General features: G+C 41.6%; 1 protein-coding gene across 2 annotated transcripts in view; it reads right to left on the reverse strand.

Annotated features, from left to right (window-relative positions):
* Positions 1 to 25,973, reverse strand: part of Copg2 (COPI coat complex subunit gamma 2) — a 109,671-nt gene that overhangs the window by 26,459 nt on the left and 57,239 nt on the right. For both annotated transcript variants that reach the window (XM_069996778.1, XM_069996777.1), the window contains 5 exons: positions 25,675 to 25,778; positions 25,129 to 25,254; positions 23,450 to 23,512; positions 22,628 to 22,767; positions 21,578 to 21,749 (listed from right to left, as the gene is read on the reverse strand). In XM_069996778.1, coding sequence (XP_069852879.1) covers positions 21,578 to 21,749; positions 22,628 to 22,767; positions 23,450 to 23,512; positions 25,129 to 25,254; positions 25,675 to 25,778 — 605 coding nt within the window. The remainder of the gene's footprint in view (positions 1 to 21,577; positions 21,750 to 22,627; positions 22,768 to 23,449; positions 23,513 to 25,128; positions 25,255 to 25,674; positions 25,779 to 25,973) is intronic.

Consider the following 25,973-nt stretch of genomic DNA (forward strand, 5'->3'; position numbering starts at 1 on the left):
GAGATTGAGATGGTAGAGGTGTGGCACTTAGGGAATGTTAAGGAGCACTGGCACATGCTAAGATTTAGAAAGGTTGGAAGAACTATTCCAGGAGAGAAGGCAGATGCCATCACAACTGTGAAGTCAAGGATTCAGGATAATTCAAAGCAGATGGACTCATTATAGCCAGTTGGTGACAAAGAGGCTGGTCAGGATTATGGAAACACTCCTGAGTTCATTGATTGACTGCAAGGTAGCCAGTATATGGACTGATTGAAAGGTGACAGGGGTGGAGTGTACAACTGAACAATGTCAAAGGAACACAGACTGTCAGGAAAACAAGAGCAGAAAGAAATGCTGGGGATGGTCACAAAAGGGTTAAGTCCACAATTAGGGCAGAAACAGAGAGAATTCACACTGAGCTACCATGGGCCGGTTCTACATGGGGTACAGATGGGTAGAGGCAGTTGATGGGAAAGGAAAGGGACAGGAGGCAGCACTTGGGTCATGAAGGAGTTCATGAGTGTTAGGTGGCATTGGCAAAGGTCAAGGGAGCAGTGTGAAAGGTCAAGGAAAGGCAGAATGCAGAACTGCCTGGTTGTGGTATGTGCATATCTCAGGGCATGCCAAGCTGATGAGATGGGTGGTTGTCAGTGACTAACCTAAGGAGCAGAACAGAGAGGAGAGAAGAGGTTAAAGCCCAGACATTTGTAGAATGGGGCCTTAAGGAGAGATAGTAGTCAAAGGAGCAGGTGACTCTGGTTAATGGGAGGAAACTGGGTGACATATAAATTAAGAAGACTCCTGCACAGACAGCACTGACAGGTAACCTCAGGGACATGGGATGGACTCACATGGAGTGAGTTCAGGATGTGGACAGAAAGAAGATGCCTGCAAATGGTGGAGGTGAAGCTGGGACCCAATGGGGAACAGGCATTTTGCAGTGACCAATGAATGAGTCTGTGTATCTGCTGTTCAAGGGTGGCTGAAAGGAGAGAGGTATACCATGTAGTAGAGAGCAAGCAGGGCATGTGGGGAAACTTGCAGTTGGGGGATTTTTCTCCAAACTCTAGATTTGCAAGAGAAGATAAATATGGAAGGCAACTGGGAATAGAATAAAGCCCTCAGTGGACATTAAGGCATTTACCTGCTAGATTTTTCTCTTTTTAAATTAAAAAAAAAAGGGTGGCTTGATCTAGGGACAATAGATGGAACCATGAACAGGATGGAAAATTGTACCTGCATAAGGCTCCTTAATAAGCATCATGCATGCAGTAAAGGCCTGATATGGAAAGAAATGGGACATTTGATTGACCTTAAACTGTGGAGAGAGAATAGGCTAATGGCCAGGATTACATTCACTTTGTGCAGTCCTTTTGAGAGGAAACAGAAATAACGGAAAAGGAAGAAAGAACTATAGGATTGTTCATGTTTTCTGTCTGACCATTAATGGAAAAGGTAAAAACAGAAAATGTTTGCTTTGAGAGGTGAAGGAAAAGGCAGGCTAAAGGAAAGATAGAGGTAGAATTAATGGAAGATTAAGACTACTGATACTGATGGCAGCAAAGGGATGGAAAGAGTTTAAAGATGAAAGCAGACCCAAGAAAGAAGAGGATGTGAAGAAAGGAAGCCTGAATCTAGTCAAGTGGCAGGTACTATGTGGTTAAGGGTATGACCCACAAACAGAAATGTAGCCAAAAAGGATGTAGCTATAGGAGCACAATGTAGCACAAGGTAGAGTCCCCATGCTAAGACAGATGGCATAGGTGGTACCCAGGAAGAAATAAGAGCAGACAGCTCAGAATGGAACAGAGACAAGCTGGACAAATGAGAAACAAGGATATGGGAGCAGTCCCAAAATCAGAAGGCACTTAGGAAAGCTCAGGCCAGCTTGAAAAACTTGACATGGGGAAAGAAAAGCATAAAAAGGGTGGACAGCCATAGGCAAGGTGGAATCACTTAATAATGGCCTTGAGTGCTGTTGCAGGGGTGCAAAATTTAGGCCAGGCTCTTTACTACGGATCCGGCGGGGGAAGGGTGGGCGGGTGGGGAGGGTAAGGGATGGGGTTTACTGGGTAGAATGGGAGGGCAGGGTTGGATACAGTGGGTGGGGTGGGGGGAGGGAGGGTTAGGGTGGGATTTGGGGTGAGGGACATGAGCCAAGTGCCAGGCATTGAGAAAATAATTCTATTATTCTGAGCTGGAAGATAATTCCATATCTGGTGTTCAGACTGATAAATACCTGCTAAGAGACAAGGGATCCATCCAAAGGAGAAAGAATATTTTCAGGTGGTGAGGAAGGTAAAGGGTAAGAGACTAGTTTGCAGGAAATAAGGAGAGATTTTTAGGTCAAAGGGGAAGGTCTGCCAGCATTCCTTGTCTTTGATTAGAATATGAAATAGGAAGATTAAGGAAAAGGGATAATGATAAAGAAACAGAACAAATGGACTGGGGAAAAATACTGACAGAACAATTAAGAATCAGATCTAGTAGGGTCATGATGATTGGGAGTGGTATGCATTTGCTAAAAGAACAAGTCTCATGCAGTCTGGGGTTGGTTCAGATCCTATATCAAGTATTAACAAGGAAAGCAATGTGGTGGATCCAAGTGGAGTGTGCCAGGCTTATATCAGAGGGGGAAGGGCAGAGATTCCCTGAGTGAGGACATCAAAGGCCCACCATTGGAAAGTTAAGAGGCATGACAAGGGAGAGGACAGCCCAAGGAGTGAAGGTAACATCCACAACAGTGATTCTTAATGGGGGTGGGGGGTGGGGGTTCCACTCAAGGGGGGCGGTGGGCATGGCCCCCAGGAGGCCTATCAAAACATCAGAGGGGGAGCAGGGATCTGCTCACAAACTGTAACAACAACAACCCCAGCCAAAAGATGGTTTTGATAGGCCACCTGGGGGCTGTGCACCCCTGGGTGAGAATCACTGGTGGAAGGGCGAGAATGGACATGGGGCAGAGACAGGACAGTGAGCAGACAGCACCTGTGACACAGGGTAATGGAGGCATCACAAGTCATGACTGTCACTATGAAAACAGGTCCTGTCACCTAGGATGAAGGGGACATAAAGCAAGTGGATGTATATGAGAGGCACCTGAAGGATGAGGGTCATGTGGGGACCTGCAGTCAGGGGCAGGTGTGCAGTGCCAGCACTGTGGTCTCTCCTGAGGACTGAGGTGGAGGAGGGAGGCTAAGAGAGATGGGCAGTGCACAGAGGAGATGGTTATCCATGGGGAAGGTAGGGGCAGAGGGAAACGAAGCAGTGCTGGAGGGGAGCTCCTGAGAGGGATGAGTGCTAATTAGGAAGAAGGGGAAGAGAGGAGGCAGGGATAGGGATACCCAGGAAGAGAACTGTTGAGCCCAGCAGGCAAGTCAGGTTAAAGATGGGCATCTTTGAGAGGAAAGAAGGAATTTGTGGGGCAGAAGTATGGGTAGAAGATAAAAGCTGTGGGGTCATGAACTGTAGATCAGAGATCTGTCCCCACACCAATCACATTTGCTAGAGTGTGTAAAGAAGAATGTGAAAGATGTCTACAGGGTTATAGGGAACTTAGCTGTGAAGAGCTAGAGAGAGTAGTCTTGGGCATGAGAATCACTTGGCATGATAGTAGAGATTTGGAATAGTCTAATGCGGTATGCATGAGATAGAGGCCAAGAAAGAATTACAATCCTGACAGTTTTAAGAATGAGCTGGAGATTCCACAAGTTGTAGGTGAGGTAGGTGTACTAGTACCTTGAATGCTGTACAGAAATAAAGTGGTAAAAATGATCACCTGGGCCCCAGAATTGAGAGTACAGATGAGGCATTTATAAACGACAGTGGAACATGACGTAAGAAAAGTGATGTGATATACTGGGAAAGAAGAGCAGAATGAGCAGATAAGGAAGCCTAACAGCTACTGGGTTGAACATTCCACAATGCACTGCACCAAAGAAACAAGGTAAAGATCTAAGGGAGTTAGTGAACATTAAGAATTCAGAAACATTTCCATGGCAATATATCAAAGTTGTGTAAGGAAGCACATAGAGGAGAGAGAGCATGGAGCATGTAGGTGAGGATAAAAGGAGTGGGAAGAAGCTAAGGGTTGTAAGGTTGTAGAAGTAGTAGCACTTTGGAGGTATTATGGACCAATGTTCAGATAAGGGCACACTGACAGGAGAAAATTGAAGGCAACAACTCCCAATGTCTTCACAATGGTGGAACTAGGAAGCTAAGATTTTTTTTAGTGGTAAATTTAGACACAGAAAGAGTCCGCAGAGTATACTGAGGTCATAGGCTGGCTATGGTATCTGTAGTGAGTAGAGGTGAGGAAGGGAGCAAATAGCAATGCAGAAAGACTCGTGATTCAATGGATTTGATAGAAGGTGATGGGATGTGTAATTGGAACTTGAAGAGAAAGCTAGCGTTTCTAGAAGACAATAATGAGAAGTAACAGGAGATGGGGTATGCAAGGATTAAATCGACATCTAGCATAGAAAGGAAGAATCACTGGAGTTGGCTAGCCTTTGAGGTCGTATGTGAGATTCCATTTGTATCAGAGGAGTTGAGATGTTAACAAAGGGATAGATGCATGTGATGAGAAAGAAACTCTAGAAAATAGGAAGTCAATGTGATAAAGATGCTAATTTGGAAAAGGGGATTATGAAGTACAGTTTCTAAACTGAGCAGATTCTAGGAGACAAGTTGTTGAGATGGAAAGTGTAAAGACCAAACCTTTGGAGGAGAGCAGAGAGGCAAAAACAAAGGTTTTTGTTTGAAGAATGGGATCTTTACAGAGAGTGGGGCAAAGAAACAACCCAAGTTGAATTAAACAAGGAAAGGCACTTTAAGATGGCACCTGCACAGAAAGCACTGGCAGGTAAACTCAGGGATTTGGGGATAGACTAATATAGGCTAAGTTCATTCTGTGGACAGACATAGTTGCAAATAGCACAGGCACAGTTAGAAACTAGTAAGGAACAGGCATTTTGCAGTGACCATTGAAACTGTGCTTCTACAATGCCAAAGTAGCTGAAAGCTGGAGCTATCTTAGACATGGTGAAGAGGATAAAGGATGGGTATTCAATTTCAGTGTGGCATTACTTACTGTCAAAAAAAGTGACAAAAGTAAATTTATGCTGCAATAGAGAGCAAAAGTCTAAAGGAAGTTACTGGGTTTGGGCTCATGTCTTGGGAGGTTTGATCCTGAGAAAAAGCAAGGCAGAAACAAGAGGCTGAGAACATCTTAAATATTGCACACAAATGTTGGTATATTACTGGGCCCAATGAGTGATGAGGAAATGAGAAAACTACAAAGAATAAAAGGGTAACCTCCTGGTAAAGAATAGGGGTGGATTTCCTAAATTTTGACTTCTTGGTTAAGTGGAAGTGATATAGGACAGGAAAGGATATAGAGTAGAAATGCCAGACTGGCTTAAACTTTTATGGGAATTATTGTAATAGACAGGACAGAAGAACATTTGGACAATCAGAGCGGAGAGTAGAGGTAACAATAAAAGGAAGATATGAAGAGTAAGAGCTAATGGTTCTAGAACAATATATGTGATAGAGAATGGAAAGAGTCTACACAGTGAGAAAAGGAGTGTGAAAGAAGCATAGACTACCCAAATGGAAAAACCTAAGCTGAGAATCTGATAACACTGGCAGGCAGATCACTGAGAAAAAAACTGGCCATACTGAAGAAGCAGGGACTCTTTCATTGGCCAAGGAGGCAACAGAAGAAAGGCCACAAGCAGAAAGATAGCAGAAGATAAAACTACAGGAGGGGAATTCAACATACACAGGTGTCACCACCTATGGAAGATACACAGGAAGTAAGCAGAACCCAGCAAGAATGCAAGATGGAGAGCCCAGGATAGAACAGAGACAAGCTGGACAGCAATGGGGAGCCAGGGAAAAAGGGAGGACCCAGGGCTAGAACAAAGGCATTTAAGATGGCTCAGGCTAGCACACAAGCTTTGGCTTGGGGGGAAAAAAACAAACAAACAGCAAATGGCGTGAACTGAATTGACAAGGAGGAATGTGGTTCTTAAAAGTTTTTAGTATTGTTGCAATGGGACAATTCCAGCCCAGGCTCTTTACTCTGGATCCAGCAGAAGAAGGGTAGATATTGAGGATGGGAATTCAGACAGGATATTGTCAGAGTTGATGGGATTAGAAGAAAGAGTATGGTTGATTGGTTGGTTGGTAGCAGTGAGGGATGGGATGGGGACACAGTCCAGCTGTAGAATTGAGAGGATATCTTACTGAGCTGAGTTGGCAGACAATTCTGTGTTGAATTTTTACAGTGGGGAGACTGCTGAATGTACCCAATGAAGAAAGGGAGAATAGCTGAATGAAGGTAGGGGGAAGGCTGAGAGGTTGGTCTGAAGGAAAGAAGGGGGAATGAAGGTAGAGGGAAGGGCAAGAGGTTGGTTTGAAGGAAAGATGAGGAAACTGAGGATCAAAGGGTTACTTTGCAGTTGTGTCTTAACCGGGAACAATAGATGGCAAGTGGCATAAAGAAAAAAAGGGAATAGTGATCTCCAGAAGACCAGATTTGAGTGAACCATACTGACAGTTGCCTGATAGTCCTATCTGTTGGGGTGAAGTGGGGCCTTCAAAAGAACTCTCTCATGCATGCCAGGGTTGGCCCAGGTCTAGTATCAAGGATTAACAGGCAAAGTGATGTGGTGGATCCAAGTGGAGAGTGCCGGGTTTGTATCAGAGGGGGAAGGGCAGAGATCCTTGAGTGAGGACATCAAAGGCCCACCATAAGAAAGTTAGAGGCATGGCAAGGGAGAGGACAGCCCAAGGAGTGAAGGTGTCATCCACAACAGTGATTCTTACTGGGGGTGGGAGGTGGGGGTTCCATGTGAGGTGTGGGGGGCGGTGAGCATGGCCCCCAGGGGGCCTATCAAAACATCAGAGGAGGAGCAGGGATCTGCTCACAAACTGTAACAACAACCCCAGCCAAAAGATGGTTTTGATAGGCCAGCTGGGGGCTGTGCACCTCTGGGTGAGAATCACTGTTGGAAGGGAGAGAATAGAGATGGGGCAGAGACAGGACAGTGAGCAGACAGCACCTGTGACACAGGGTAAAGGAGGCATCACAAGTCATGACTGTCACTGTGAGAACAGGTCCTGTCACCCAGGACAGCAAGAAGAGGACAGCAAGCAAGTGGATGTAAATGAGAGGCACCTGGAAGGAAGAGGGTCATGTGGGGACCTGCAGTCAGGGGCAGGTGTGCAGTGCCAGCCCTGTGGTCCCTCCTGAGGACTGAGGTGGAGGAGGGAGGCTGAGAGAGATGGGAAGTGCAGAGATGTGGATAGAGCTGGCTGTCCATGGTTGGGGAAGGCAAAAGTACAGAGGAAATGAATCAGTATGACAGCTCATGAGAAGAAATGAGTGGTGAGGAAGACGAAGGAAGAAGGGATAGGAATGCCCAGGAAGAGAGCTGTCATACTCTGCAGCAACATAGGTTGAGAGTGGATAAGTGCTGTGGCAGGAGAGCAGAAACAAAGCATGTGGGGACAGGAATTTGGTTGCAAAAACAGAGGCAGATGCTCCTGAGCTGGTTTTCAGCTGGTGTTTACAGAAAGGAAATGGGGAAGGTTACAAAGAGTTATGGTTGTGAGGACCAGAGGGAACTTATACCTTGGAGTTAAAGAGTTATGAGCAAGGAATGTGGGTGGTATGTAGAGATCTGGAACAGTGTGCTGCAGAGTATGCTGCAGAATGTGATGGAGCAGTAGGTAAGGAGGACAGGTTAAGAAGGAAGGTCTACAGAATGATTGAAAAATTCTAGGTTAGGAAGTGAAACTGTACTTTACTCTGTAGTTGAGACCAAGAAAGAAAACCTATCAACTGGTCCAGGAGAAGGAAGTTTTCCACACATGGGAGAGCAGGAGTGGAGTGATTGTCATACATGGGAGGGGAGAGGTAGTTAATGATAAGAATGGGAACCAGCAGATGAAGGAGCTAGGTACTGACAGAATAGAGGACAGTGTTGAGAGACTCAAGAAGTCCTTGAGTCAGAGAAGGTGCATCAAGCACCAAGAAGGAAAGAGATGTGTGGACAATATATAGGGACTGTGCCATTCAAGGCCACAAAATTAGATAGTGTAAGTGATGAATTCTGTTGAGGAGGACCACAGGACATCTAATACAATGAGGGGCCAAGGATAGATAGGAGTGGGCCAAAGGACAGTGAGTTTGCATAATGTAGGGACTTAAGAAAGATCTGGGATCACTGTGGTTGAAAGGTAAGGAGAGATGATAAAAGGGTGTGAGAATAATTGTTTGACAAGAAACTGTCTTTAACCTGGTATAACTGTGTAATTAGGACAGTTAAGAGGGAACTCAAAACAGGCAGACCTGGTAGAGCTGGCTGGGGCCACAAAGGATGCATGCCATCTTTCACAGTGATATAGGCCAGTCAGGAAGGGCACAGAGATGGGAAATTTTTGAATGAATGTATTTTCTAACATGTAGAAGCAAAGTATGATGGATGTTAATATGTAAGTAGACAGTATCTAGAAAACAACAGGAGAAAATGCAAAGGATATGCCATGTCAGGGGAAATCCACATCCTGTGTCCCAAGAGAGGCTTTGGAGTAAGAAATTACAACTGGTATTGTGTGAGTAGCAATTTTGTTCAAAGGAATTGATAGGAAAAATAGAGTAGAAGTGAGTGAAATGGGAGACACACATTTCAAAATTTCTAGATTATTCCTTGTTAAAGGAACCAACAAATAAGAATGGAAGAAGACATCTAGAGTTCTACAACTAAGAGATGCTGCCAAATCTCAGTGGGTAAGAAAGTAGGGGTGTGGTGGGGGTGTGGTATATCAAGGCCAGACCATAGAATGGGCAGTAACGAGCAATAAAAACATTGGCACAGGCAGCATCAAGCCCTTTGAAGAATGGGTAGCAGAAAGTCAAAGTGAATTGGGTTAAAAGGCAGAGACTGGGTAGCATGGCACTTTAAGATGTCTCTTGTAGACAGCCTCAGCAGGTAACCTCAGTGATGTGAGCACGGATTGATAGACACCAAGTCCAAGTGCAGAGTAGTGAGTGGGAAGCAATGCAGAGGAAGTGTTCTGTCACATCAGTGAATCTCTGCTTCCACACTCTCATGGTTGCTGAAATATGGTATAGTGTGATGTAGACACCTACACAATGCATTGTACTAGCTTGGGCATACAGGAGACATTGAAACGCAGTGAGGTGCACTAACATTAGTAGAAGAAGGGAAGGGAAGTAGTTTGCACAGTGGGAGCAAGGCCTGGATGAGGGTAAGTTAAGAGTTTGGAATCAGAGTTTCTTATTGGAGGTGGCTAGACCCAGAGGAGTACAAGAACAAAGGATGAAAATCAGTCCAGTATAAGAGGAGAGTACTTACATCGGTTACATCTGTCTATAGCTCCTACTTAGGGAGTATTTCCAAGACAGAAAGTTTAAAAAAAAAAAAGGAGAGATAAGAAATCTGGACATCCCCAAAGTAGTGAGGAAGAAAGTATGATTTGTGGGGAGAGTGCTCAGTTGGGATTATGTAGGGGTGAAGGGGTAGAATAGAGATAAGAAAAAATGAGGAGGAAGTGTAGGACTAGTTGTAGAATTTTGTGGGAACTAGAGTGAGGGAAGAGAGGAAAGGCTGGAATGGAGATGAGGAAAAGGCAGCCCAAGAGACAGAGTTGGCCAGAATAAAAGCAAAGTCCAAAGTAGTGACAGCTAATAGTTCCATAAAAGAAGGTAGGCTAGGAAGAGGGTTGAAAGAGTTGAAACTGTGACAGCAAGTAAAGGAAATACGAACACATACACAAGTAATAGAAAAGAACCAACTCAGATAGTGTCAGACTGAAGGTACGAAGAAAATGCTGCCAGATCGGAGAAAGATTTCTTTAGTGTGGACTCAGGAAGAAGTGGGTAACACACACAATGTAGCAAGAAAGATGAGAATATATGACAATAGAGTATATAGGAGGGTAACCTACAAAATTCAGTGTGCAAGAGGTAGGTAGGACAGATAGAGAGCAGACAGCAGGGTATAAGGGAGTCAGGGTGGCCAGCAACAGGGGAGGAGTAGGGGACAATCCCAGAGGAGAAAAGTACAAAAGGGATGCACAAGAACTGGGAGAGAATACTGTGTGATCTTAAAGCCTTGAGTATATGGCAAGGCTGCAGGTGCTCAGACTATTTATTAAATACTTGGAAATTATAGGTCAACCCTTTTTTATGGGTCTGGAGGGAAAAAGTAGACAACTGGAACAGGGTTGGGTGGGCATTGCAGCAGGACACAGTGGGTTGGACAGAATTGCAGGGTTAGAAACGGGATAATGAATACTTAATTAGGGTAAATGCACATGTTGGGGGAAGAGATAAAACAGGTTGCAAACATTGAAAATACAATCTTTTTGAACCAATCTGGTGAACAATTTGGTATGGATTCTGAGATTGATGACCATACGATTCATCAAAAGAAGCAAAACGGAATAGTGTTAGAGGAAGTGCAAGGGAAGGAAAAGTAAGGAGGGACTCTAGGAATGAAAAGAGAAAGCTCAAGGACAGAAAATCCTTGTCCTAGCAGGGACTCTAGGAATGAAAAGAGAAAGCTCAAGGACAGAAAATCCTTGTCTCTGGACTAGAGGAAAACGGGAAGAAAGGTATGAAAGACTGTAGAGAGGTAGGACTAGAATTAAAGTTACTGATAAAAACCATGATACCCATATAGGCTCTAGAAGATGTAATATGCACAGAAATGAACTTCTTAACCACTTCTCATGAATACTAGAGTTGTATACAATGTATATGAAGGAGTACTGAGAAAGAGGAGGACTAGGAGTCTAAGGAATCGTGGTGGTAATTCTAAGGGGAGGGGGAAGGGAAGAGATTTAGCATCAAGGATTAACATAGAAACTGATGTGGTGGACCCAAGTGGAAAGTACCGGGTTTTGTATCAGAGTGGAGAGGGCAGAGATCCTTGGGTGAGGACACCAAAGGCCCACCATAAGAAAGTTAGAGGCATGACAAGGGAGAGGACAGCCCAAGGAGTGAAGGTGTCATCCACAACAGTGATTCTTACTGGGGGTGGGAGGTGGGGGTTCCATGTGAGGTGTGGGGGGCGGTGAGCATGGCCCCCAGGGGGCCTATCAAAACATCAGAGGAGGAGCAGGGATCTGCTCACAAACTGTAACAACAACCCCAGCCAAAAGATGGTTTTGATAGGCCAGCTGGGGGCTGTGCACCTCTGGGTGAGAATCACTGTTGGAAGGGAGAGAATAGAGATGGGGCAGAGACAGGACAGTGAGCAGACAGCACCTGTGACACAGGGTAAAGGAGGCATCACAAGTCATGACTGTCACTGTGAGAACAGGTCCTGTCACCCAGGACAGCAAGAAGAGGACAGCAAGCAAGTGGATGTAAATGAGAGGCACCTGGAAGGAAGAGGGTCATGTGGGGACCTGCAGTCAGGGGCAGGTGTGCAGTGCCAGCCCTGTGGTCCCTCCTGAGGACTGAGGTGGAGGAGGGAGGCTGAGAGAGATGGGAAGTGCAGAGATGTGGATAGAGCTGGCTGTCCATGGTTGGGGAAGGCAAAAGTACAGAGGAAATGAATCAGTATGACAGCTCATGAGAAGAAATGAGTGGTGAGGAAGACGAAGGAAGAAGGGATAGGAATGCCCAGGAAGAGAGCTGTCATACTCTGCAGCAACATAGGTTGAGAGTGGATAAGTGCTGTGGCAGGAGAGCAGAAACAAAGCATGTGGGGACAGGAATTTGGTTGCAAAAACAGAGGCAGATGCTCCTGAGCTGGTTTTCAGCTGGTGTTTACAGAAAGGAAATGGGGAAGGTTACAAAGAGTTATGGTTGTGAGGACCAGAGGGAACTTATACCTTGGAGTTAAAGAGTTATGAGCAAGGAATGTGGGTGGTATGTAGAGATCTGGAACAGTGTGCTGCAGAGTATGCTGCAGAATGTGATGGAGCAGTAGGTAAGGAGGACAGGTTAAGAAGGAAGGTTTTTAGAATGAATCATAGAGAGCAGCTGAAAGAAGGATGTGTATATGAGAGTAAAATGTACCTTGCTGTGCAGTATAGACCAGAGCAGGAAAATGGATCAGCTGACTTGAGAGAGAACCATTCCATATTTAAGAATGCATGAGAAGGGAGGTGGTCACTGTATAAAAATAATGGAAACCAGCAGATGGGGCAAGAAGCAGAAAGAGAAGAGGGGGACGAGAGGAGGAGCAAGTGGGACACAAAGAAGGGGAGGAGAACAAGAAAAGGTTAAGGGGAAAGGAGAAGGCTCTTGAAAGACTCAGGGAAGGCCCTGAATCAGGGAAAGGCCATAAAGTGCCAAGAAAGAGGGAGAGAAAGTGAGAGCTACAGGTAAGCAAACCTAGAGAGGGAAAGACCATGGGATGGGTAGGAGAGAGGACAGCAAAGTTTGGAGGAGTTCAAAGAGGATGTGGCAGTAAAGAAGGTATAGGAGCCACAGGGTAAGAAAGGACATAAGATACCAAGCTGGAGGGAAAAGAGCCTCAAGGGGAGAAATGACTGTTAATAATATGTTGGATCTCACTCTAGTGAGAAGCTAGGGGACTTAGGGATGATGATGAGACTGATTCATCATAGCAAGTTGGTAACAAAGAAGCAGGCACTGATGTCAATAGTCAGGACTGTTCAGGAAGGGTACAGACACCTTGGAAAATGAGAGAAACACTCCTGAGTGCATAGTTTGGTTGAAAGGTAGTAGATGCATGGACTGATTGAAAGGTGGCAGGGGTGTACAACTGAACAGTGTAGAAGGAACAGAGAGTATCAGGAAAAGAAGAGCAGGAGGAAATACAGGGGATGGTCACGCAACCAGGATGGAAACAAGAGAGACTTTGCACATGGCAGGTTCTACATGGTTATAGGTGGGTAGAGGCAGTTGTTGGGAAAGGAAAGGGACAGGAGGCAGCACTTAGGTCATGAAGGAGTTCATGAGTGTTAGGTGGCATTGGCAAAGGTCAAGGGAGCAGCACGAAGGTCAAGGAATGCAGAATGCAGAATTGTCTGGTTGTGGTATGTGCATATCTCAGGGCTTGCCAAGCTGATGAGATGGGTGGTTGTCAGTGACTAACCTAAGGAGCAGAACAGAGAGGAGAGAAGAGGTTAAAGCCCAGACATTTGTAGAATGGGCCTTAAAGGCAGATAGTGGGCAAAGGAGCAGGTGACTCTGGTTAATGGGAGGAAACTGGGTGACATATAAATTAAGAAGACTCCTGCACAGACAGCACTGACAGGTAACCTCAGGGACATGGGATGGACTCACATGGAGTGAGTTCAGGATGTGGACAGAAAGAAGATGCCTGCAAATGGTGGAGGTGAAGCTGGGACCCAATGGGGAACAGGCATTTTGCAGTGACCAGTGAGTCGGTGCTTTTGCTGTTCAAGGGGTGGCTGAAAGGAGAGAGGTATACCATGTAGTAGACAGCATGCAGCAGAATTGAGTGACTTTCCATGCCAATGACATGTCAAATACATAAAGTGAGCTTAGGTCAGTAGAGTATGGGCACAGAATAAGCGTGGACAAAGAGGAAACTGTAAGGTTATCAGGTTATGTTGTTTCCTTTAGGAGGCTTAATCCAGAGAATAAAAAGACAGAAATGCATCAGATGAAGTGTTGTAGCTACATAAGAAGAGCTTTCTAAAATTTTAACATGGATACAGTATCCGTAGTGTAACCAACTTGGCCAAAGGGATATTTAGTGGGAATTAAGGATTCTGTGTATAATAGGTAGGGCTATTTTGTTTCTGGTGCCAATTTGGTAGCACAGAATGGCAGTGCAGATAGGAAAGTAGTACAGAGCAGTAAGAAGAAGATCTGGCTATAGAATTATGTGTTCTCTTACTTGATGAAGAATGGGAAAGGTGAAGAAAAGGCAGCTTAATGAAAGTTGGCGGTATAATTAATGCAAGCATCAAACTAGTGAAACTGGTTGATTGCAGAAAATACTGTAAGACAGGAATAAAAAGAGATCAGATCCAAGAAGGGGAAAAAGTCATAAATCTAGCCAACTGGCGGGTCATTGAGAAAAGAACTGGCCATACTGAAGAAGCAGGGACTCTTTCATTGGCCAAGGAGGCAACAGAAGAAAGGCCACAAGCAGAAAGATAGCAGAAGATAAAACTACAGGAGGGGAATTCAACATACACAGGTGTCACCACCTATGGAAGATACACAGGAAGTAAGCAGAACCCAGCAAGAATGCAAGATGGAGAGCCCAGGATAGAACAGAGACAAGCTGGACAGCAATGGGGAGCCAGGGAAAAAGGGAGGACCCAGGGCTAGAACAAAGGCATTTAAGATGGCTCAGGCTAGCACACAAGCTTTGGCTTGGGGGGAAAAAAACAAACAAACAGCAAATGGCGTGAACTGAATTGACAAGGAGGAATGTGGTTCTTAAAAGTTTTTAGTATTGTTGCAATGGGACAATTCCAGCCCAGGCTCTTTACTCTGGATCCAGCAGAAGAAGGGTAGATATTGTGGTTCTTAAAAGTTTTTAGTATTGTTGCAATGGGACAATTCCAGCCCAGGCTCTTTACTCTGGATCCAGCAGAAGAAGGGTAGATATTGAGGATGGGAATTCAGACAGGATATTGTCAGAATTGATGGGATTAGAAGAAAGAGTATGGTTGATTGGTTGGTTGGTAGCAGTGAGGGATGGGATGGGGACACAGTCCAGCTGTAGAATTGAGAGGATATCTTACTGAGCTGAGTTGGCAGACAATTCTGTGTTGAATTTTTACAGTGGGGAGACTGCTGAATGTACCCAATGAAGAAAGGGAGAATAGCTGAATGAAGGTAGGGGGAAGGCTGAGAGGTTGGTCTGAAGGAAAGAAGGGGGAATGAAGGTAGAGGGAAGGGCAAGAGGTTGGTTTGAAGGAAAGATGAGGAAACTGAGGATCAAAGGGTTACTTTGCAGTTGTGTCTTAACCGGGAACAATAGATGGCAAGTGGCATAAAGAAAAAAAGGGAATAGTGATCTCCAGAAGACCAGATTTGAGTGAACCATACTGACAGTTGCCTGATAGTCCTATCTGTTGGGGTGAAGTGGGGCCTTCAAAAGAACTCTCTCATGCATGCCAGGGTTGGCCCAGGTCTAGTATCAAGGATTAACAGGCAAAGTGATGTGGTGGATCCAAGTGGAGAGTGCCGGGTTTGTATCAGAGGGGGAAGGGCAGAGATCCTTGAGTGAGGACATCAAAGGCCCACCATAAGAAAGTTAGAGGCATGGCAAGGGAGAGGGCAGCCCAAGGAGTGAAGGTGTCATCCACAACAGTAATAAGAGTTGTAACTAATGCCTTATGAAGTAGCAAGAAGAGGAAGGGCTGATGGGTAGTGTACTATCATTTTCAACAGTGTAATGTAAAGATTACTGAATTTTGTAGAGTGGTAGGTATGGGGGACAGGTCAAGAAAATCACAGGAGACAAAGAAGGGCATCTATGTGCCAGGTGGAGAGTGAAACTGTACTCTGAAGACTACAACAGAATTCATCAGGTGAGTCAGGAGATTGGAGGAGTTTGCCATACATGGGAAAGCATGAGGAGAGAGGTGGTCAGTAGGTAATATTAATGGAAGCTAGTAGATGAAGGAGAACATTGAGGAGAGCCAAGACAAGAGAAGAGTGTTCTTGAAAAGCTCGGGAAAGGCCCTCTATAGGGTGTTACCAAATTAGCACCAGGAAAAAAAGACAAAAGGTATTACATTCAGGTGAACAAGTCTAAAGACCCTGGGGTGTTTAGGACATATGGTGAAGGAGGGATTGATGGAACCCAAGTAGAAAGGGGTGTGGAAGGAGTAAACCTGGAAAGTCCTTAGGACACAGGTCAGTAAATGGCCTAAGCAAGATACCATGCAGAGGCAATTCCTAAGTGAGCAAGTGCCCGTCCCTAGTTTGTTTGACCTGGGTGGCTAGGATGGGTAGTGTTAAATTCAGACAGCAGACTGGTTTGGTAGAATGTGCTTGAGACACATAGGCAAGTCATTGTGGCAATAGTGAAGATGTGTTTGGAATGGAGACAAGACTCCTGGGTATATTTATTGACAGTAAGGTAGCCTGATGGTTATGATTTGTTGGATTACAATTGATTAGTTTCTGGAAAAATACCTGGGAACAAAACAGGGGCTTAGGGGTGGATGACAGCCAGGTATGATTAAATCTTTATCCAGGTTTAAAAGAGATGTTCAAGTAAGTAGCCATATGAAGGTGTATTTATGAATCAACCTGGCCATGTGATGGATCAGAAATGACTGGTGCAAGAGAAGACAGAACCATCTCAATTTGTTGTGGCTCTTGTTTGGTGAAGGAGAGTATCAAAAAGCAGAAAGTAGAATTCAGGATTATCAAACTGTTGGGGTTAATGCTGTTGTCAATTCTCTTCAAATAAGCAGATAACAATGAAGGGTTTTAGGCAAGACCAGAGGAGAAATATATGTAGAGTAGTTCCTTCCTGGCAGAGCAATGAGTACACCCATAACAACTTGTGGAAATAGCTTTGCTGACTGAGAAAATAGCAAGGGAAAAATACTTACAATGGGAGACATGGGTTATTAAAGATAGTGGAAGAAACTATTAGAGGTCAAGACTTAGAAATCCACATGGTAACTATAAAATTTACAAATATGACCGAGGCATGGTGATGTATTCCTGGGATTTCAGCACTCAGGAAGGGAATTCAGAAAAATCCTAAATTCAAGGTCAAAGGAGGCCGTACAGAAAGTTCCTGTCTCAAAGGAAAAAGGAAAGGCCATCAAAGAGTTCAATATACTTAATGATCTTTAACATGGTTTTCCACAAAATTAGTGGTCAATATGAAGGAAATTGGGGCTATTGGCACTGATATTTATAAAATTTAGTGTGGATAAGGTAAGTACCTTTGCCCACTTAAGCTTTATTCAAAGTATGGCATAAGGGGAAATAGGAGACATGTGCATAAAGAAGTTATCTGTAGGGAATTTGGTGGTTGCCAGTAATCACTTGATAAATGGACAGAATCAGGAGAGTAAATACTCAGATAAAGATAAATTTGTGAAGTGTTATTCTCAAGAGAGAGCCTCAGCATCAATCTTCAGAAAGAATGTACTTGATAAGTAAAGAGTAGTTGAGTCTATTGGAAGCTAAGCAGATGGAAAAGAGAGCAATGAGAAATGGAAAGAAGGAAACTCAAACTAGGAATCTATCTGTATGGCAGATAGAGTAAATGGCCTAGGCAGCACTAATAAAGCAAGTTTATTTTTTACTTTCTTAAGATAAAAAAAGAAGATATAAGTGGGTATACTATGTTTATGTTGCCTTCTGGAGAGATGGGATTATGTAAGTAAAGGTAGTAGTGAAGGCTGGGGTCATCATATTCCTGAAACTAGGAACAGAAGAGGCTTGACAGTGTGGATGACAAAAACTTCAATAAGTTTGAGAAAAGTCAGTCTGAGAAGTCAGAATGAGAAGGTAAATAAGGAAAGTAAATCCTGGCAGATTTCATAATGGGTCAAACTGTACACATTAAATTGAAGGTCAGACTTAAATTAGTAACTATATTACTTAACTTTTTGTTAAATTGAATAAACTAAGGAGAATTGGTGGTTAAATAGTGATGTCCTGCCAATCCTGCTCATGGTGTTTGAGCAAAATTTCAGAGTAAATGCTTATCACCGTAAACACAAAGTTTCATCAGGTGTTATTAATGTGGATACCAGTGAGTGAAATTACTCAAAGTAATAAAACTTCAAGGTTAATATCACTTTATGAAAGCAGTAGATTTTACACAGTATGCCAAGAGTTATTGAACAACAAAAAAAATGGATGGGATACTACAGATTCAAAGAAAAGTTTTGAGTCCATCAGATTGCTTTGCAAACATTATTCAAAGAAATATAGAAATATAGGCAGGAAAATTCAAAGTTGAAGTGTTTATAAAAGAATTATGAACTATTATAGAAAAGGCAGCATCCCTGATGAAAAACAGAAAAGAAACTCCATACCTATATTGTTGGAGATGATGTTAGTATGGGTGTTTTCTATGGAAGATCTCAGTATCTGGCAGACCCTTTTTAAAGTTAGTTATTTCCATTTATTGAAATGGCTCTAGATGATGAAAATTATGATGCCATAAAGGCTGATAGTAGAACAATAAAGTCAATCTAGAGTTTTAACTGATTCTGAATAGACAGTGGAATAAAAAAAGGTAAATAAGTACAGACATTATAAAGTTCCAAAGTGGAGAGTAATTCATGAAATTTTTATTGATGTGAGAAATACTCAAAAGGAAGGGAAGTTACCACATGAGAATGGATGTTAAGGAAGAATTTTGCTTGAAAGATTTTCCAAAACTTTGTGGGTAACTGAGTAATTCTTAGAGGATAAAAGATAATATGTAGGAATAATTAAGTGAAGACCTGCTAATAACTTTTCTAAGAAATTACCCAAGCTTTGAGAGGAGGTATTATAATAGTACTATCAAATTTAATTAAAGCTAATTTTTTCAGTAGGGGAGATTTCTGTGCATTTATAAAGATTGGGGAAAGTGAGAAAGTTAATGATTGATCAAAGAAAGTATGATTGATGGTGCAAAATCTAGAGCGTATGCTATGGGTCTTCTGAACTGTGGAATATTTGGTTTAAAGATAATGAATGGAAAAAGCAGTTAATTCCAGAATTAAATAGTGTCTGTTATTTATGTGTCCAAAACCATGCTAAGTACTTTCTTATTTCATTTCATCCTATAACAATCCTGACAGGCTTATACAGATTAAAGAATTTACTCAAGATCACAGCACATATACAAGGCCAGAATTTTCTATCCTTACCTGTGTACAAAGCCTATATTCTTTTGTATTGTGTTATGTTCTTTTCAAATTGAAAGGATTCATAACCAAGAATTTCTATATTTTCCCCCCGTTACTTAAGGAAAAAAATCATTTTCTGAGACGAAACATGTTACAGAGAGTAGGTGTTGTAGTAGATTGTAAAATTTGGATTATTTGTGATGGGAAATTTAAAAAAAAACAACGATTGGTAAAAGACTTCTATTACTATCTATGCCCTGAAATTTCACTTCTTTTATTGCACAGCAAAGACTTTAGTGTGGCCATAGATTAAAAATTAGAGACTTCTACTTTAAAAACAAACAAACAAACCTAGAGAATAGAAAGGAGCTTGGTTTTAAACAGGTATATGATGGATCAAATATAATTAATTACTAATGCAATTTTAAAAGCCCAAGTTTTGAGACAAGATTTCATTTTCCCCCCCTAAGACGCAAAAGTTTGTAACCACATTCTATCACTGAATAGAAACCCTTTAGCAAAAAAGAAAGAAAATTCTCTAATTGCAAAACAAAAATTATAAACATAAATCAAGAGTCCCTAGCCAGCAGACCAAAGGTTGAAACTTTTGGGATAATTTGTAAGGTCTTTGTTTTAAGAAACAAATATATTCCTTAGTGAAGATGGGTGAGAAAGCCTCTTCTATTCTTCCTCTGTTGGTGGAAATATTTTGTTATTGTTTTCTTATATGTAAATCTGTAATTTCAATATTGTTGCTTTGTGTCTTTTGGTATTGTAAAATTGTACGTATTAAGTTCTGTTAATTCCACTCCCTGAAGTGTGGGGTACCTGAGTTATCAGTTATCATAATGATTCTGGAAAATTAGAGAAGTTAGTATTTACAATTGGGAAGGCCTGGATTTTTCAATGGGTTCAACATTTCACTTCCTTCTATAATTAAGTGGTAAGGTGATGGCATCCTTTAAAATACAAGAACTTGATGAGTTTGGGGGTGGGGGGTGCCCACAGTGGAGTTCTGAAGCTAAGAGAAATGTCTATTGAAAAATAAAATACAGTTTCTCAGGATGATGGCAAAAGCCTGAGTGCTACATCAAGGCTGGACCCACATACTAGTTCAGAACAAGTAAATAAAACTAGCTTTACTGAAAAGTACAAACAGCTTACTTAGGCTAGTGGGCACACTTCAGACCTATCTAACTGTAAAGAAGTAAAGCTACAAGGAAATGTAACTAGAAAAACCTCACAAAGGGATAAGGAGGTAATTAAAGGTTTAAGACCAATGATCTAAAGCTCAAAGAAGAAATATCAGAGGCCAGATAGGAAAGTGCCTTCCCACCCAGGGAGTTATAGATCTAGGGTGGCTGTAGACAGAAATGCAGTTCCACTCATGGCTAGAGGTAACAACCTGGGATTCAGACTCAGCAATGGTGCCAACTTGAATCTACCTCGTGCCAGAGTCTGAGTAGCCTGGCCTAGCACCCAACACAGATAAGATTAAGCAGGGCCCCCAGGAATTGATATCAAGAAGGGAGTTAAGAGAGGGCCTCTAAAAGAAAGTGGGTTAAGCCCCAGATGTAAATGAATGATGACCAGTGACAACTACTTACTAGTTAATGCTTTTATGATTTCTCATAACTCTGTAACTGCCCCAATTATTTGTTAATACTGTTGACCTGTTTTTCCTGTACTTACAAGCAGTAAAAAATTGTTCAAAACATCAATGTGATGTGTGTGCTTATTTCTATGAAAACTGGCTTATTTCTATGAAAACTGAATATGGGAAGAGAACTCAAGAAATCAAGAACAGATACCTGATATTTACAAGAGATAGAACACAAGGCTCTCTCAAATCCCCAAGTATATAAGTACTTGGTTGGCACTAGCAGTTGGCTCTCTTTTAGCCACTCTCCTCTGAACACACACACACACACACACACACACACACACACACACACACACACACACACACACACACACACCATCTAGGTTAAGTAAATCCAGAGCATTTCTCAAACATGGATACAAAATGGTTGGCTAAAAGTCCTAATTAAGGTAAAACATACTACAATATAGATACTAATCAGATTTATGCTGCACAATGTATTTTAAAATGCCAGTTATCTCCTAAATAAGGAAGTTTTGCAGCATGTCCTGGAAAGAAACATCAGAGTAGGTCATGATTCTTCATAAGAGGCATCAGGTGTATGGACTCTTCCTAGTGGTTAAGTCCCTTTTGGGGCTACTACTATATACATTGTTTCTCTTTTAGGATTAAATTGCCAGCAAATATTACTAAGAATTAATTTTAAAATTATTTCTGCATCAGCAACCGATTTTATAAACACATGCATACATACATACACACACATACCACCAATCATCACTACATTAAATTCTGTTTTGTTATTGTTGTTGTTTGTTTTTGTTTTTTGGTTAGGTGTGGGGCTTGAACTCTGGACCTGGGCACTGTCCCTCAGCTCTTGAGCTCAAGCCTACCACTCTACCACTTGAGCCACAGCGCCACTTCCAGTTTTCTAGTGGTTTACTGGAGATAAGTCTCACGGACTTTCCTGCCCAGGCTGGCTTTGAACCGTGATCCTCAGATTTCAGCCTCATAAGTAGCTAGGATTACAGGCATGAGCCACCAGCACTCAGCTACATTAAATTCTGAACAAACAGAACTATTTCTTGAATTCTAATCATTTGTCCAGCATTCTAAGAGTCAAAAGCAGAGCATTTTTAATGACATAAATTTCTTTTGCCTTCTGTGGACCAGTACCTGCTGTAGGATCCTCTTCAGGCAATCGAACAAGAGTGTAACATATTCCTGGTTGATTGTAAGTCAAGCTGGGGGCTGGGATACAACACAGGACTTCATAGGAATCTGATGGTTCCATCTGTACTGTCACTTTCTCTAGTAGTTGGTCATTGAGAGTATTGGTACAGTCAAACTGAAAAGTAAGCAAAAGAAAAGTTGTGAAGGATGAGGAATGTTCTGGAGAAACTATTCCTTCCTACTCATAATCCATAATTCCATTCTGGAACTCACAATACCATCTCTCTCTAAATAGCACTATAAGCATTAAGATTTTTTTTCTTTTTTCTGGGATCAGACCCAGAGCCAATCATGCTAAGTACACACTAAACCACTGACCCACACTCCCAACCCCAATCTTCCAACCTAAGATTTTGTGTGTGTAACAGTAATAGGGATAGTCTTATTCTTGAGTTTTTTGTATTTATATTACTCATTAGTGTTTGCTCTTTGTTGAGTCTTGAACTCTACCAAACAAGATGTTAGAAGTACGATAGCTAAAGTTCTTTGAACAATCCACTTAATTTACATTGTTGTTAAATGCTTGTTTTTTTAAAAGTTATACTTTACATTATCTAGTTTCATTGCATACTTGTTTCATATTCTTTTATACAAAAAATTCTTTTATGTTTCCTGCATATCTGGGATGACAGGTATGCTTAGATACTCAGAAGGCTGAGTAGCTGGAATTACAGGTATGAACCACTGGTGCCTGACTAACTTTTAAATTTTAACTATCGAATATTATCTATCATATGAAAGGATCTCTACAGTTATGGGAAAGAAACTAAAATTTTATTATTATTGTGGTGGTGGTGGTGGTGGTGGTACTAGGGTTTGAACTTGGGGCCTCAAGCTTGCTCCACAAGCACTCTACCACTTCTGCCACACTTCTAGCTCTAAATCAGTTCTTTATAAAAGGAGCTAGAATCATTAGCTAAAGAAAGAGATGCTTGTCTCCAAGCATATAAATTTATACTTAAGGGTCTAAAAGAATCAAAGGTATTATCTCACCTGGAATACAATGTGATCAGTAAACATATGTTTAATACATCGAACAAAATATTCTGTCTCTGCTTCTGTAAGTTGAACAGGCTCAGAAGACTTGAACAAGGGTCCAAGATTCATAAACTCAGGAATGGCAGCCAGTTGTTCTAACAAGGAAAAAAAAGAGAGGAAAGTAGGAAGAAAGTAAGACATGAAGAAGATAAAAGAGAAACTTCACTAAAATGTATAGTCTCCACAGCCTTACTAATAGCGGAACCCTCAAATAACATGCCCTTAAGTTTTAATTTTTTTTGGGGGGGGGCAGTCCTGGGGCTCAAACTCGGGGCCTGGCAGTGCTGTCCCTGAACCTCTTCTTGCTCAAGATTAGCACTTTCCCACTTGAGCCACAGCAGCACTTCCAGCTTTTTCTAAGTAGTATTTTATTGGAAATAAGAGTCTCACAAACTTTTCTGCCTGGGCTGACTTCAAACAGCAGTCCTAAGTCTCCTGAGTAGCTAGGATTATGTGTATGTCAATAATCTTTTAAACTAGCAAGTTTATATGCTAAATTGTTAAGGAAAAAAAACTTGATTTCCTAATTTTTTAGAATTCCCTGTTAACCAACAAGATATATATAAGAGGAACATTCCCAGTTAGTAAGCTAGTAATTAGAAATTGCTATGTTCCGTGGACTCCAGGTAGCCCCAGCAACTATAGCTTATGATCTTTAGCTACACAAAGATTTCTTAAACTGAAAATTAATCAAACTGAACAAAAACCACAAACTCTGTTTTTTCTACAATACTCTGGAATTAAAGATCATTATTTCTATCCAATAAAGCATCATACCTTGGAAAATATCTTGCCTGGAAGGAGCCAACTTCTCTGGCTTAGGAGCCACAAGGGTAATTTCTATTAAGAGAGATATGAGAAATTAAGTGAGCTTCCCCTCTACAGCTAACAATGCAGCCAGAAAGAAATGGGGTTGAGCCTTCTAGCAGCTATCCAATGAGCTATTGCCAAAATCTACCAATACAGTTTCTATCACCTCTTTTTGGAGCAGAGTGGCACTCAAAGTACATTTAGTGACCATAGCGCTGTAAGATAATAAATCCCTAAAAACAGAAAATTTGCTTTAAGACTGGGGTGTATAAAAAGTTACTCAAAAAAGTAGAAATAATTTATGAAACAAACATCATTATGTGGTATCACCAAACAACTTTTGAGATATTGAAAATTAAAGATTTTTCATTCCCAGTTCTTCTATGATCTAACTTCTAAGTACTTTCTTCCTTTCTTTTTCTTTACTTCTTTTTTTTTTTTTTATGATTCTTTGAAAATATTTATTTATTTTTATTTTATTTTTTTAGTCGGACGTGGGGCTTGAACTCTGGGCCTGAGTGCTGTCCCTCAGCTCTTCAGTTCAAGGCAAGTGCTCTACCACTTGAGCTACAACGCCACTTCTGGTTTTCCGGTGGTTTATTGGAGATAAGAGTTTCATAGACTTTCCTGCCCGGGCTGGCTTTGAACTGCGATCCTCAGATCTCAGCCTCCTGAGTAGCTAGGATTACAAGCATGAGCCACCGGCGGCCGGCTCTGGAAATATTTTTTACGCTCCGGAAATATTTTTTATAATCCTGTGTAATATTCTTTCAAGACAAAGCTCCAGCAAAAAAACTAAAGAGATGACCAAATTCAGAAATAAAAATAATTAGTAATAGAATTATAAACAGTGGCAACAAACCTCAAATGCTTTTAATACCACATTATTAAAAACCAAACCAACACAAAAACAAAACTTTCATCTTTAGACACATTCCATATTCTTACTGTTAACAAAATGCCAAAAGATTTTTAAAAACCTAATTTTTAAAAACTCATCTAATTTCTTTGTTGCTCTGTATGTCCCTCCCCCACGGTATGGTCCTGTTTTCATTGTATTTGATGTTGGTATAATGTGTGGACGGGAAGGGCAAAAACAGATCGTATAAATAGGGATACAGGTGGACCCATTGCAACAATGAGATGTACATACAAGTCATTATGCCGAAAAATGAACTTTACAACTTTGGCTGGAAGGGGGGAGGGAGATGGGAAGGGATGGGAAGGGGAAACAAAGGAGGAGGCAACAATGCTTGATAAGAAATGTCCTCATTATCTTGCCCATGTAATTGTAATCCCCTCTGTATGGTATTTCTACACACACACACAAAAAGTCATCTATCTTATGCCTAAAAGGTTTAGGCATGATAGGCAAAATGTATTAGAGAAAAATTTCCTAGAAAGTATTAGAAAAAACAAGCTAATATTTTCTTTTTTTTTTTCCTTGAAGAAAGTCTTTATTTTTATCAATAACGTTTTGATGTTCCCTTCAGTAAACATTGATAGAACTATACTGGGACTACCAAATAATTGTGAAGTCAAGCTAATATTTTCTAGTTTTATTTTCTAGCTTGGAACATATGTTAATATAAGATTTGTAAAGCTATCTATACACAGAAAAACTAAGAGTTTATTGTTCCTCTTACCTGCTTTCTGCTCAAAGACAGGAGCCATAGCAAGAGGAATTGATTTTAGGTCAAAGGGTTTTTCTGAAGGCTCTAATGTATACTGATGTAAGGCCTTTTCCATCCCTGGTACAGAGACTGTCAGACCTGTAATTGCAGACAAATTTCAGCATTATAATATCTTGAGAACTATTAGTAATTGCTTGCTGAAGGAAGAGAAATAATCACTCTACAATCCTAAAACTTAAGTAATTTAAATAAAAGTGATTATATAAGAAGGAGAGCATAAATAAATTCAACAAAATATATCTACCTCTCAGAAAAGAAATCACCTTAGCTCTAGGAGAGTAGTGAGAACAATCTTGCAGATTGTTTCACAGGAATTCCTATTACCAAATTAGAAAATATCCTTGTGAAAACAGGTTTCCTTAGAAATGGAGGTACATTCACAGACAAACCAAGCATTTGCCTAGTGGTCAGCTAATAGGTAAAAATCACAAAATATACTTCCAAGATACCATTTGGGGCACACAATTATATTTGTATGTGTTCTTAGCTCTCACTGACCATTGAAGATATAGGTGGCATTCAGTGCCATCTGTCTCTGCTGCAGCACATTCAGGTAGAAGGTAGCTCGGTCCCGCACTTCATCATCAGTATCCATCATACACCTGGCCATGGGAAACAGAACAGGCATGTTTCGGTACCCTTAAGATTCCAATAGTTTTATTACCATGCATATAGTACACAATTCAGGTAATCTGATAGTACATTCATTCATTCATTCATTCATTCATTCATTTGGTTGTGGGGCTTGAACTTTGGGCCTGGGTGCTGTCCCTCAGCTCTTCAGCTCAAGGCTAGTG

The sequence above is a fragment of the Dipodomys merriami genome, unplaced genomic scaffold (genome assembly GCF_024711535.1).
Source record: "Dipodomys merriami isolate MVZ:Mamm:240054 unplaced genomic scaffold, mDipMer1.0.p SCAF_5, whole genome shotgun sequence".
In the NCBI taxonomy this organism is placed as follows: domain Eukaryota; kingdom Metazoa; phylum Chordata; class Mammalia; order Rodentia; family Heteromyidae; genus Dipodomys; species Dipodomys merriami.